The 13,542-nt window shown below is 47.4% G+C and overlaps 1 protein-coding gene across 5 annotated transcripts in view; it reads left to right on the forward strand.

Moving 5' to 3' along the window:
• Wipf2 (WAS/WASL interacting protein family, member 2) overlaps positions 1-11,724 on the forward strand; it is a 40,642-nt gene extending 28,918 nt beyond the window's left edge. For all 5 annotated transcript variants that reach the window (XM_087573172.1, NM_001443724.1, XM_087573171.1 and 2 more), the window contains 3 exon segments: positions 2,597-2,806; positions 5,916-6,017; positions 6,481-11,724. In XM_087573172.1, coding sequence (XP_087429298.1) covers positions 2,597-2,806; positions 5,916-6,017; positions 6,481-6,521 — 353 coding nt within the window. In that variant the 3' untranslated portion in view covers positions 6,522-11,724.
• Positions 11,725-13,542: the final 1,818 nt, after the last annotated feature.

Consider the following 13,542-nt stretch of genomic DNA (forward strand, 5'->3'; position numbering starts at 1 on the left):
TTAAATATTAAAAGGCAAAGCAGGGGCTGGGGATTTAGCTCAGTGGTAGAGCGCTTACCTAGGAAGCGCAAGGCCCTGGGTTCGGTCCCCAGTTCCGAAAAAAAAAGAACCAAAAAAAAAAAAAGGGCAAAGCAAAAGTCATGAGCTTGGTAGAGTGATGGAAAAACTCCAAGATGAAGGGTGTGGTCCTCTGTGCGGTGTACAGTGCGCAGGCAGGGCGGTTGGACCCTGAGAACTGACCGTCCGAGTGACGGGGACCCTTCTGTGCAGCATCAGTGCAGAGTGGTAGGTGAAGGAAGAAGCAAATTGGAGTGGCTTGAGAAATAAGGAATGGGGACGGGGAAAAAAGAAATAAGGAATGGGGGAAAAAAAAGAAATAAGGAATGGGTCTCAGCCAGGTTGGAAGTGGAAGCAGGAGGCTGGCTTGAGCCACAGGAGTTGAGTCCAGCCTGGACAACATAGGGAGACTGTGACCCACATGAGAAAAAGCCATTTCAGAAAGCAGCATAGGAGCCTCAGTGAAGGCCTGTGCACACACATAGAGTGGCTGCCAGGGCACTTGCTGCTCTCCCTGAGGGCCTGGACTTGGTTCCCAGCACCCATATCACACAGCTCACAGCCTCCTGGAACTGCACTTCCAGAGGACCTGATGCCCCCTTCTGGCCTCCATGAGCACCTGTACATAAAAAGTGCATATACAAATGTGTAGGCACACACACATGCATAACGAAAACTAAATACAAATTAAAGATAGGCCAGGCCTAGTGTCGTTTTCCAGCATTTGAGAGGCAGGAGGAGCTCTGAATTTGAGACCGGCCTGGTCTAAAAGTGAGTTCCAAGATAGCCAGGGCATTACACAGGGAAACCCTGTCTCACAAAACAAAACGGGAGTTAGTGAAAAGGCCATTGTGCTACTCTGTTGCCTGGTTAGGATGACATAGATGTGTGCTCTCCCCAGCAGTCTTTTAGGGGGTACCCCAGACAATAACCTGATACACTGATGTGCTGTTTCCCTGCTTAGAATAGCATAGCATAAAGTAGCTCAGGATTCTGTGAAGTTCAGGTTTAAAAAAAAAAGCTGCACCCAGTGGGTAGGGGTACAGCTAGAGAGATGGATGGCTCAGTAGTTAAGAGTGCTGGGTGTTCTTCCTGAGGACCCAGGTTCAGTTCCCTGAACCCACATAGCGGCTCATAATCCTCTGTAATTTCCAGTTCTGGGGGAAACTGGAAAACGCTGTTCTGACCTCTGCTGGCACCAGGCATGCACATAGTTCACACACACACATATGCAGGCAAGCATGTATACACATAAAATATAAAATAAAAAAATTAAAGCTTTTAACCTAAGAGTTTTTAAAGAACGTAAAGTGAGCAAACCCCATAACTTCCTAATCCCATTCTCTAATAAGAGCAGAGAAAAAGTGACGTGTGTCCAGGTGAGACAGTTCAAGTGTCTGCACACTTCCTGCTTTTCACATCCTAGGAGTCGTATTCCGTCCATTAGCTGTGAGCAGTGTGAACCAAGAAGAGGCTTAAGCCTGCTGCCCCATCAGGAGCCAGAGCAGCAGTGCTTGAGACGCCCACAGTCTTCTGAATGGTGTCTATATTGTTGTGTGACATGGGGCAAACCTCTTGGTTTTCTTGAGTTTGTTTTTTGTTTATAAGCTAGGAGGAGGGTATGAAATGAGCGCACTGATAATGATCAACTTGCTGTACAGAGAGGGTTGTCTAAGCGGTTGGTTCATGGACTTACTCTATTAAGTTACATTAGGACAGTATCACATGATGATACATATTTGTTTCTGTGGAGGTGGAGCAGGAAGTAGCAAGTTCCAGACCAGCCTGGGCTGCGTAGCAAGTCTGAGTCAAGCCTAGACAAAGATAAGATCTATTGCTGGGTCATGGTGGTGCGAGCCTTTAACCCCAGCACCCTGGTGGCAGAGACAAGAGATAGGAGATTCTTGAGTTCAAGACCAGCCTGGTTTACAGAGTTCCAGGACAGCCAGGATTACACAGAAAAACCCTGTCTCAGGGGATAAAAAAGAAAGAAACAAAGAAGAGATCCGTCTTAAAAATGCAAAAACCATAATAAAACCCCAATAGACCAAAACTAAACAAACAGATGAGGTGGGCAGCCGCAGCTCTGGATGCGAAGGTAACTGGAGACTTACCTTGCCACTCAAGGCTCCTCTTAGAGCCTGAATCTCTCTCTTATTTTCTATGATTTTTTGCTTGTTTTGTTCTTTGAGACAGGGTTTCTCTGTGTAGCCCTGGCTGTCCTGGAACTCTCTGTAGACCAGGCTGGCCTTGAAGTCATAGATCCACCTGCCTCTGCCTCCCCAGTGCTGTAAAGGCACGCACCTCCACTCACTGCCTGGCATTGTATGTTTTTATAGTCAGTGTATAATGATAGATTTATTTTAGATTTAATCATCGCAACATTGCTGCGCATCTGTCTGCGTCATTGGGCATTTCTCACACCCGCTCCTTTACTAATGCCCCCAGACTGCTTTCTTATCTTAGCTCCTGTCTCTCAGACCTTTTCTTCCTTGGCCAGCTCCAGCCCAAGCCTAACCGTTTTGGATTTTAATTGCAGCCCCTCCACCCCCACCGCCCATGATCCGAAATGGTGCCAGGGATGCCCCTCCTCCCCCACCACCTTACCGGATGCATGGGTCAGAACCCCCAAGCAGAGGGAAGCCTCCACCTCCACCCTCAAGGACACCAGCTGGGCCGCCCCCTCCTCCACCACCACCCTTGAGGAATGGCCACAGAGACTCCATCACCACTGTCCGCTCCTTCCTGGGTAAGTAGTTAGTGATTTTGTCTGCTAGTTCTGGTGGTGACTTCGCTGATTCCTGTGCCTCCAGGTTGCCGGAGGAGATGGAGAATGCCCAGAGCAGTACCCTTCAGGCACAACAGGTCCTCTCCTCACTTTCTGTTGATGTCCTTTTCCTTACATGAACAGATTGAAGTCAAGTCATCAGGGGTCATGCTAATTCATTCGAAAGCTACTCTCAGGTCCTCACTCTCAGGTCTGGTTCATATATGTCCTAGAGTTATCTATCCAAGAGGGGATACTGGTTATTTAAACTCAAGAGGCTCAGGAGGAAGCTCCATGGTACAGCACTACCCTACTGTGTGTAAGGTCCTGGGTTCAATCCCTCGCACTACAGAGAAGCACAGAAAGCTAACTGCGCCTTGCTTACCGAGGCCTCAGTTCGAGCCCCAGCACTACAAAAACAAAATAGAAGAAAAAGCAGCCAGTCCTGAGTTTTTGGAGGAAGTCATTTCATCTCTTTGGACTTCACTTTTCCTATGTACAGAACCAGGAAATGACTAGACACTAGCGAATCGGGTCACCTTTCCAAGTTATGACTGTTGAGGACTCTACTTAAGTAGAGAGGTCACCTCATGAGTTCAGCACTTCACTGTCTGGAATGAGACCACAAGAGAAGATGTGCAGAGGGGTTATCAGGCTCTGTTGAAGACTTTTAGAACAGACCGTGAAGTTTCCTGTGACTCCCCATACTGGACGTTCTTTTTTTTTTTTTTTTTTTTTTTTTTGATTCTTTTTTTTCGGAGCTGGGGACCGAACCCAGGGCCTTGCGCTTCCTAGGTAAGCGCTCTACCACTGAGCTAAATCCCCAGCCCCATACTGGATGTTCTTGAGTGGGTTCCTCCATTGCTACCCGCCAGCACATTCTAGACTGTTTTTAACAGATATACCAGGGTTTGGCTTTGAACATACATCCACATTGCAGAAATCTTTAAAATGTAGTAGGGCATGGTGCACATGTCTATAATACCAACACACGGGGTTAGCCGAGTCAGGAGAATCCTAGATTTCACAACTAGCCTGCAATCATAGCAAGAACCAATCTAAACAAACAAACTGGAAGCTTTGAAGCGGAGAAGGAACTCTTTTTTTTTTTTTTTAAGATTTTTTTTTTTTCTTTTTTCTTTTTTTCGGAGCTGGGGACCAAACCCAGGGCCTTGTGCTTGCTAGGCAAGCGCTCTACCACTGAGCTAAATCCCCAACCCCTATTTATTTATTTTATATGAGTACACTGTAGCTGTCTTCAGACACACCAGAAGAGGGCATCAGATCCCACTACAGATGGTTGTGAGCCACCATGTGGTTGCTGGGAGTTGAACTCAGGGCTTCTGGAAGAGCAGTCAGTGCTCTTAACCACTGAGCCATCTATCTCTCCAGCCCTGGAGCTCTTACAGTTTGAACAAGCTGTATCCATAGGACTTTTGAATCTTGTGAAGGCTCCTAGAATGTAGGGGTGGAGCAGGACAAGGCTGTGTGAAATGTATTGCAGAGCAGTATAGAGTAACCTTGGCTGAAGGAAAACTTTGTGGTAGAAACTCACCAGCTAGAGACACATATTCCCATTTGAAGTTACTTTAATTGTAAATTTAGTTCAGTTCATTTCCCATAACATCTTTTCAGCCCAGATGTTTCTAGAACGAAGTGACACTTCTTTCTGCCAGCATGCACATGCACACGTTAGCTCCTTTTCGATGGTGTCTGGAGAGAAGTGAAGGATAAGCTTAAAACGCCTTTCACTTAGGAGTTTTAAAAGGGCTGGTGCTAGGTCTGGTCATGGTGGCGCACACCTTTATCCCAGCACTCGGGAGGCAGAGGCAAGCTGAGCTCTCCAGTTTTGAGGCCAGCCTGGTCTGCACAGGTTCAGACTAGCCAGGTCTACAGAGTGAGACCCTATCTTTAAGACAAACAAACAACAACAATAATAAATTGTTGGGGTTACTGCTGCTGTTAAGAAACACCATGACCGAAAAACAATCTGGGGAGAAAGGGAGTATTTGGATCGCTTTTCCAAATCGCTATTAATCATTGAAGGAAGTCAGGACGGGAACTCAAAACAGGGCAGGAACCTGGAGGTAGGAGCTGATGCAAAGCCCATGAAGAGGTGGTGCTTACTGGCTCGCGCCCTGTGCTTTGCTCAGCCTCATTTTTTTTTATAGAACCCAGGATCACCAGCCCAGGGATGGCCTCACCCACAATGGGCTGGGCCCTTTGCCATCAGTCACTAAGAAAATGAACCGCCCTACAGGCTGATTTTATGGAGGCATTTTCTCAACTGAGGCTCCCTCCTTTCAGATAACTGTAGCTTGTATCAAGTTGACATAAAACCATCCAGCACGTAAGTAAAGGGACTGTAGAGGAAGCTCAGTTTTGCAGAGTATTGACTGTTTATAGAGGACCCAGGTTCAATTTCCAGAACCCACACGGCCTCACAACAGTCTGGAACGCCTGTCTCAGAAATCTGATGCTCTCCTCTGGCCTCTGTGGACAGACACTGTGTGTACACGATGCACAGACTTACATGTAGGCAAAACACTCAACACACACAATTTTTAAAGAATGAATAAATTTTTTCTCTGTGTGTACATGTGTGCACATGTATATGTGTGCATGTGTATATGTATGGGTGTTTGGGGCCAGAAGCCACCGTTAGGTAACTTCCTTGATCATTCTCTCCGCACCATACTTTTCTGGGACAAATCCTCTCACTGAACCTGTGAATCCACACTTGGCCTGTCACTGGCCAGCCAGCCCTGGTGACCTTCTCTTCTCTGCCTCCACATCCTGGATTATGGGCTCCGGTCACCATACCCAGTCTGGTGCTCTGGATCCAAACTGAGTCCTTACCCCTGCATGACAGCACCACTGACTGTCCCACCTCCCCACTCCCAGATGAGGGCTCTTTGGACATCCACTGTAGTGAGATGCACCAGGGCGACGCTTTGGCTGGTGTGGGGTCTGCTTTGGTGGATAGGGCAGGCTCTCGATGTAGCAGAACTCGCAGGACATTAGTAACTAGGGAGGGTCCTAAGAAGTCAAAAGTCTGCGGGAGGGTGACTAATGACTGTCCTTTTCACAGATGACTTTGAGTCCAAGTACTCCTTCCATCCGGTGGAGGACTTCCCCGCTCCAGAAGAGTACAGGCATCTTCAAAGAGTGTACCCCAGCAAAACAAACCGAGGTGCGAGGCAGAGAAGAAAGCGTCCATGGTTGTATGCAGCAGGGCTTGTGTGTTCTCTGAGGTCGCTTGTACTTCCACACGTGTAGATGTCACTGGGTGTTCTCTCCTCCCACCAGTGAATCCTGGGTTAGATCTAGGTCAGCAGGCTTGGCTGCAAGCACTGCCTACCAAGCCCTCTCTCCAGCCCGAGTCTCCCGAGTTTAAAGATTGACTTAAAGAGCCTGCTTGGGGGCTGGAGAGACGGCTCAGCAGTTGGGAACACTAACTCTTCTTCCAAAGGTCCTGAGTTCAGTTCCCATCACACACATGAATATCTGTAGTCTCATGGGATGAGATGCCCTTTCCTGGTGTACAGATAGATGTATAAACAGTCAAAGAGATTAAAAACACAATCTTTTTATAAAGAAGCTGTCCTGTCTGGAGTGTGTGCTGAATATGTTTATTTTTGTTTTTTCTCCTCCAGCTGCCCGTGGAGCCCCACCTCTGCCGCCCATTCTCAGGTGAAGCCTGGCGTGGTCCTGCTCCTCAGGAAAAGGATGAACCTCCTCTTCTCAGATGGTCCCCAACCCCTAACACCTGCATGAGAGCTCCTACAGTGTTTCTCCAGTGCAACCAACCCTAGACTCTGAGCACCCTCCCAGCCCAGCGCCATCTATGCATCTCCTCTCTGGACTTGGTGATTGGACTCTTTCTATTGGCCACGGGGCCTCACGCCCATGTCCACCTTCTTCCAGCAAGCCTGCTAGCCAGAGGAGCAGAAAGCTTTCACGCCTCCTGCTTTCTTCCAGAGAAAGGTGCCTTGTTAAGGTGAATGGACTCCCAGGGGCAGGGTAGAAAACGTGACCCTGTCTCTGTCATTCACCGAGGGCGAAGTGTGCTGTGTGCCGTTATACTCCATAGTTTAGGAGGTTGGTGTGGCCAGGACTTCTGGGAAAGGGTATCCCGTGATGCGGGAAGGGGTTTGCAGAGAAGTGATCTGTTTTAAAGGTCGGGTTACGGAAAGGACAAGGAAATGGGTCTTCTTCATTTTTAAGAGTGTTTGGTTTTGTTCTCATCCCTCTTCCCCCATCCCAAGAGATGAGTTGTACATACACACTAAGTACTAATCAGTTAACCGAACAGTAAAAGGGCATGAAGTACGCTGAGGATCATCTCAGAGCTAGTCCGCTCTTGTGCAGCTGAGGGCCAGAGCTGTCTGAGCTCTCTCATAAGACATGAAAAGATAGGGCCTTAACCACAGCCTCCTGATTAACCCTGAAGTGGTCACAGCCTGAGCCCTTCAGCCTTTGGGAATGCTCCAGGGAGACTGAGAAGGGAAGCAGGAAGCACTCAGTTCTAGGGAGTGTCTGGTTCTTCAGGGTCAGTAAGATCTTGACAGCCGGCTTATATGAAGCAGGCTCTTCCTGCTTTCTCTGCCACCCATACCTTCCTGCGACTGCAGGGTTTAAGGCCACAGAGGAGAAAAGGGAGCTTCAGGGGGATATGCTGAGTCCTTTAAACCAAGAAGCACAGAGACGTAGTCCAGGAGCCTGCTCTTCCCTGGCGGCCAGCAGTACACCGTGTGCTTGTCTTCCAGGTTAGGCAAACAGCACAGGAAGCGAATGGTCCAACTGAGGCTTGTCTGTTGGCCAGGGAGTGTCTTCTCCAGCAGTGTGGGGCACCTGAATTCCACACTCAGACAAGTTGGTTTCCTCTGGTCCTTGACCTAGGCACACGCTGCTCAAATCTTGCATGACAATAAGGAGATCCGACTGTTCTTTGAGTTGGGTAGGGGAAGCAGGTGAAAAACTTCCAAATACACCACAGGGTTAAACTGTCCTAGGGACCTTTCTTTTTTTCCTTCTTATTTTTATTTTTACTCCTCTTTCTCTCTCTCTCTCTCTCTCTCTCTCTCTCTCTCTCTCTCTCTCTCTCTCTCTCTCTCTCTTTTCCTGAGACAGGGTTTCTCTGTTCATTCCTGGCTGTCCTGGAACTCACTCTCCAGACCAGGCTGGCCTCACACTCAGAGATCCACTGCCTCTGTGTCTGCCTCCACCTCCCAGGTGCTGGGACCAAAGGTGTGTGCCACCACACCTGGCTCATAGGGACCTTTCTGATCTAGTGGATCATAGGATCTGTGCGTTACGCCAGGTCAAACCCAGATCTTCTGGGACCGGTGAAGGTGGGCCTAACTTGGTTTATTTATTTATTGTTACCCATTGCCAGCTCCTGGACCACTTGGACTCTTGGGACAGGCAGTGGTTCGATCTCACCAGATTTTTAATTGTTCACTATTTATCCTTCTCAAATCTGTTAGCCGTTCCGCTCCCAGCATCCTGAAGTGAACAGAGCTAAGAGGGAGAAGAGCTAACACTGGGAGAGCTCCAGGGTAGATGCTAAATGTTGAACTTGACTGTGAAGTCCTCCCATTTGTTGTTGAAATGGGAGCTGATGCCTTTTATACAATGTTATCAAAGTGTGAAAATTTTCCCTTACTGAAACAGAGAACATTAAAAATATATGTGTGCGTATATATGTATACACACACACACACACACACACACACACACACACACACACACACACACACACACACACACCCTACTCACAAATAAAGCCAAAGCCCAGCCTTTTGCTCGGGCTGATGTATCCTCCTCGACTTGACCTGCGCCCTTTCTGTTTCCCAGATCCCACTGTGTCATGTGGGCATTGATTTTATTCTCATTCTCTTTGGTGCCACAACCACCAAAACAAGGCCTGGGTCTAGACCCAAGTGAGCTCGCTCCTCCACTTGAGCGTGTTGGTGACACACCTAACTTAAATGTCTTTGCCTTATTCATCATTTGGTCCTGCTGTTAATAACAAATTTATTATCGTGTATATTTGCTATTGAAGATGGGAACGTGATCCTCAAATTGTTGGTCTGTTTTGTATGTTGTGCAAAACTTGTAACACAGGTTTAAGGCGGGTGGGCTGTGAGAACACTGAAAACGTGCCCTTTGAAGCCGTTATGTCCTCATGGGAATGTCGTCTCTTCAGTGGAAGATTGGGTGGTCTCACGTTGAGGTTACTGCTTAGTCCCTTTAACTCCCCGTGCCCTCCCAAAGGGGAGAGACATTACTCAGCTAAGCAGCCAGAAGCTATGTCAGCAGCTTCCATGGTATTTTTCCCTAATGGGAAGCACTTGATAGCTATTTCTTCCTGCCCTGCCCGAAGCCAGGCAGTGGTCTGATGTTCAGATGAACTAGATGCTCCTCTTCCCCTTCTCCAGTCCCCAAACCTGGACCAAAGTACTTCAAGTTCCAGGTGTGGTGTCCTCTCTCCTGGGATGTGCTGCAGCTGCAGAACCCTGCCCTTTTCACAGCCTGGGCCACAGTGTGAGCCTCTCTGGCTATCCCAGCTCAGGACGTGAGGCGGTCATCACCAGGAATTTATCCCTGCCCCCTTCCCTAGCAGAGGCAAAGAAACTAGTCACTGGCGGTTGAGGGGAATTCCCTCACCCTATGGCTTCCCAGCTTGAAACCCGGACTCACCTCCTGGGAGAGGTGAGGGGCGGGGAGAACTGTAAATAGATTTGCTGCAGAGCAACTCAGGGTTGGGGTATGTTTTAATTCTCCTGATCACTTGAAAATAATCTGTAGGCTGAATGCTTCTGGAGTGTGGGAGAAATGTGACTCCAGGGTCCTTCGTTCTCTGAGGCTCTGGGGGTGGAGTGTAGGGCCTGAGAAGCCCTTTGATAGCGCGACTGCACTGTCCTTCTGGAAACCCAACCTGCCATCAGCCGGAAATCCAGATTCCTCACATTCCAGTGTGAGCTTTCTTTCCCTGTGACTCTCAGTCTCTAGCTATGTGGTCTGGGGAACTCTGTTAAACCACCCAAATTTAGGGAATGAGAGGGAAGAAAGGAGGCCATTATAACTCTGCCTTCAAGAATCATTTCTTGAAAACAAAATGGAAAAAAAAAAAAGATAACCACCTTCAATCACAGGCAAAACCAAAACAAAAAAAAAAAAACCAACAGCAACCATTTAACTGAAGGAAGGGCCTGGTTCCACTCCACCCCACGTTCATTGTGCCTTTACTTGTGTTAGCTCTCTGTGCTTTCTTCCTCCCCTCTATGACGCCATTGATTAAAACCTTCCTTAATAACCGCCGTTTCCTTTCTGCTCATTCCTTAAAGCTTGGTGGGTTCCTTCTCTGATTGTCTTCCGCCTTACTCGCCTGGTGGCCGAGGGGCTCAGCGCACCCCCCTTTTTCATGTCTAACCCGTCTCCTTCCCCACAGTTTCCAGCCTGGAAGTTAACAGTCAACACTGAGTGAGAGACCAGAGTGCTGTGTGTGCATGTGCGTGCCCGCGTGTGTGTCCATCTGCATGTGTGTCAGTTTCCTTGAAAAATAATTTATTGTGTGATTTATTCTGGAGTTTTTGTTGGGGTTACAGAGCCGCTCCTCGATGGCACGGATCCCTGCATCCCCCCACCCCTGGCATAAAATGTATTATCTGGTCTCAGGTTGGATTCCCTGGTACGGTTCTTTCTGTGCGGTTTAATTAAACCTTAAAAGCAAAAAAGAAAGCTCTGTGTATTTTTGTCATGAGCAGTACTGTTTCAAGGGACGGCACGGAGAGAGGAGGAAACCCACTGCCTCCTCTTCTGGGCAGGCGTGGCGGTTTGATTTCAGGCTCGTGTGGGTGTGTGCGGCAGGAGCACCCGAAGCTTTCTGCAGGCCTCTGCCTGTGTGTGTTTTTTTTTTTTTTTTTTAGATTTATTCATTTATTATATATAAGTACACTGTAGCTGTCTTCAGATACACCAGAAGAGGGCATCGGATCTCTTTACAGATGGTTGTGAGCCACCATGTGGCTGCTGGGAATTGAACTCAGGACCTCTGGAAGAGCAGTCGGGGCTCTTAACCGCTGAGCCATCTCTCCAGCCCCATGCCTGTGTGTTTTAAAAACCACCATTTTGGCCTGGCTGACCAGTGATTCTGTTTTGTATTTGCTGCTTAAGTCCGCATTGCCTTCCATGGGTTCTGTTCCTTGTGACCCCTTCAATTCTATCTTCCCGTGCCTGTGCTTTGAGGCTGATTCTCACGCAGTCAGTGGAAGAAAAGGTGGAGGCAGGGCCCTCCTCTTGTGAATCCATTTGTATGTGGGTGCTGTCTATTTCTCTTTGTTTTCCAAGACAGGGTTTCCCTAGGTAGTCCTGGATGACTTGGAACTCACTCTGTAGACCCGGCTAGTAGCCATGAACTCAAAGAGATCCTCTTGCTTCTTCTGGTGATGGGCGCAGAGGTGTGCACCGCCACATCTTCATTGCCTTTTCAACAGAAATCTTAGCTGGTTTTCTTGAGCTTTGACTTTAGGTGTGAAAATTCAACCAGGCCTCTTTGTCTCTGTGTTTGCCACTGACAGTAACTACAGCAGAGTCCACTGAATGTGACTTGAACTTTCACTGATAGCAGACCGGCCAGTTACTTCCCTCTGGGTTTATAGTGGGTGTGTCTGTCTGTCTGTCTGTCTGTCTGTCTGTCTGTCTGTCTCTGTATCGCTCTCATGGAATCTAGGCAGATATAATGGGTGTGCGTGCATGTGTGCGTGGAATGCTCTCGGGGGATCTAGATTAGAAAATCCTGCCGGGGAAGGGTTACTACCAGAGTGGCTGAATTCTTGATTATTTGACCCATTATGTTATTAATATGAATAATAATAAACTATTTATTGATTTTATTGTTCTTTCTGACTTAATAGCCTGCCCATGGCACTTGCTTAAGTGACCCTCAACGTGTAGCCTGGTAAATTCTCTCACTCAGATAGTATAGTTGGTCCATTCGGAGTACCTTTGTACATGCTCAGAAACAGGTCTTTCCAGTGTGACTTGATTCCTGCCCCGTGACCCTGTGTGAGTTAAGTGATAAGAGGACCAGCTTGCTCAGTGATGGTTGCGCAGGCACAGCTATGTGTACGTGCCTCTTAAGTATTTCCTGGCCTCGACCGTGAACTACACCTCAACTAGACCATGATGCTGCCTTCCTCTTGCTTCTCAATACTCTGTATCCTCAGGATCCTGACCACACCAGAGAAGAATTCCAAGAAGGGTTTTGCTTTTAACACCACAGATGCCCAGACTGATGTTTTTACACAGTTAAATTTATTCTTCTGTGTTTATGGCTTAGAGATTTAGAGGACTCTATATGTGCTTTACAACCATAAAAATTCCTGCAAACAGTGGACATGAACCTGACAGAACGTCCTTTTCATCCTTTAATCTGGCAAGCACTTGTCATGAACTTTATGAATCTACACACGAAAATGGGTTTGCCTTCAAAGCCTATACTCTAGTAGATCATAGTCACCAAGAAGAAGCTATGCAGGCTATCGAAAGACTTTAATAGGGGCTGACCAGGAAGAGACAGTAACACATTCCAGCCAGGAACCTGGGTCCAAAGGTACAGAGATGAACTGCTGTGTGTGTGAGGTCACTGGATGAGAAGCCTCCAGCAGGTAACCTTTTACAGGTCAGTCCTGACCTTCTGCCTGCTAGCCATCATTTACTCTTGCAAGCTTCTCTTGAGCTGATGCCTTTAAACAAACAAACAAACAACCGAGTGCATGCTTTTTTTTTTTCTTTTTTCTTTTTTTTTTGGAGCTGGGAACCGAACCCAGGGCCTTGCGCTTGCTAGGCAAACGCTCTACCACTAAATCCCCAACCCTGAGTGCATGCTTTCTTAGGTTGCAATATGCACACTAAACACAACTTCCCTGCTCCCTCCCCTGTGACTCAGGTGCCACCATCTCCTAACCTGACCTGGCATATATTGCTATTTCAGACAGTGTGGGCAGGTTTTAGGTCCTCAGGTTACAAAGATGTGAGCCTTAGAGGTGGTCTCAGGTTCCATTGTCCTGGCAGAACCAGCATCCTCTCCTCTGTCTATTGTAGCTTGTTTTCTTCTGGAGTTCTTGGCTGCTAGAAAACCTGGACAAAAATGTACCCCTTCACCATCTTGACCTGTTTACAACCCAACTCTTTTTAATCCTCCTCCATAATTAAGTAGTCAAGAGTTTAGTTTTCTGTCAGACTTTAAAATGCAAATATCAGCTCTTCCATCTAGTTATAAAAACTGCCTAGGGTGCTCATTAAGGTGATAGAGGTAAAATACCAAACTCAGCCCTATACACTTAAGACTCATTAGCTCTGGGGTTAGGGATTTAGCTCAGTGGTAGAGCGCTTGCCTAGGAAGCACAAGGCCCTGGGTTCGGTCCCCAGCTCCCAAAAAAAAAAAAAAAAAAAAAAAAAGACTCATTAGCTCTTACCAGCTATTTGAAATAAGTTAACTGATGGTTGTCCTGTTGCTCTCCTATTCCTAGCTTTATGTCTATTTTATTTGGTATCGGAGGATAAAAGATATGTTTTATAGCTAGGTATGATGCATTCTTTTAATCCCAGCACTTGAGAAGCAGACCCAGACAGATCTCTGAGTTTGAGGCCAGCCTATTCTATGTAGTTCTAGGACAGCCAGAGCTACAAAAAAAGGGAAAAGTCTCAAA

The sequence above is a fragment of the Rattus norvegicus genome, chromosome 10, assembly GCF_021556685.1.
Source record: "Rattus norvegicus strain SHRSP/BbbUtx chromosome 10, alternate assembly SHRSP_T2T, whole genome shotgun sequence".
In the NCBI taxonomy this organism is placed as follows: Eukaryota; Metazoa; Chordata; class Mammalia; order Rodentia; family Muridae; genus Rattus; species Rattus norvegicus.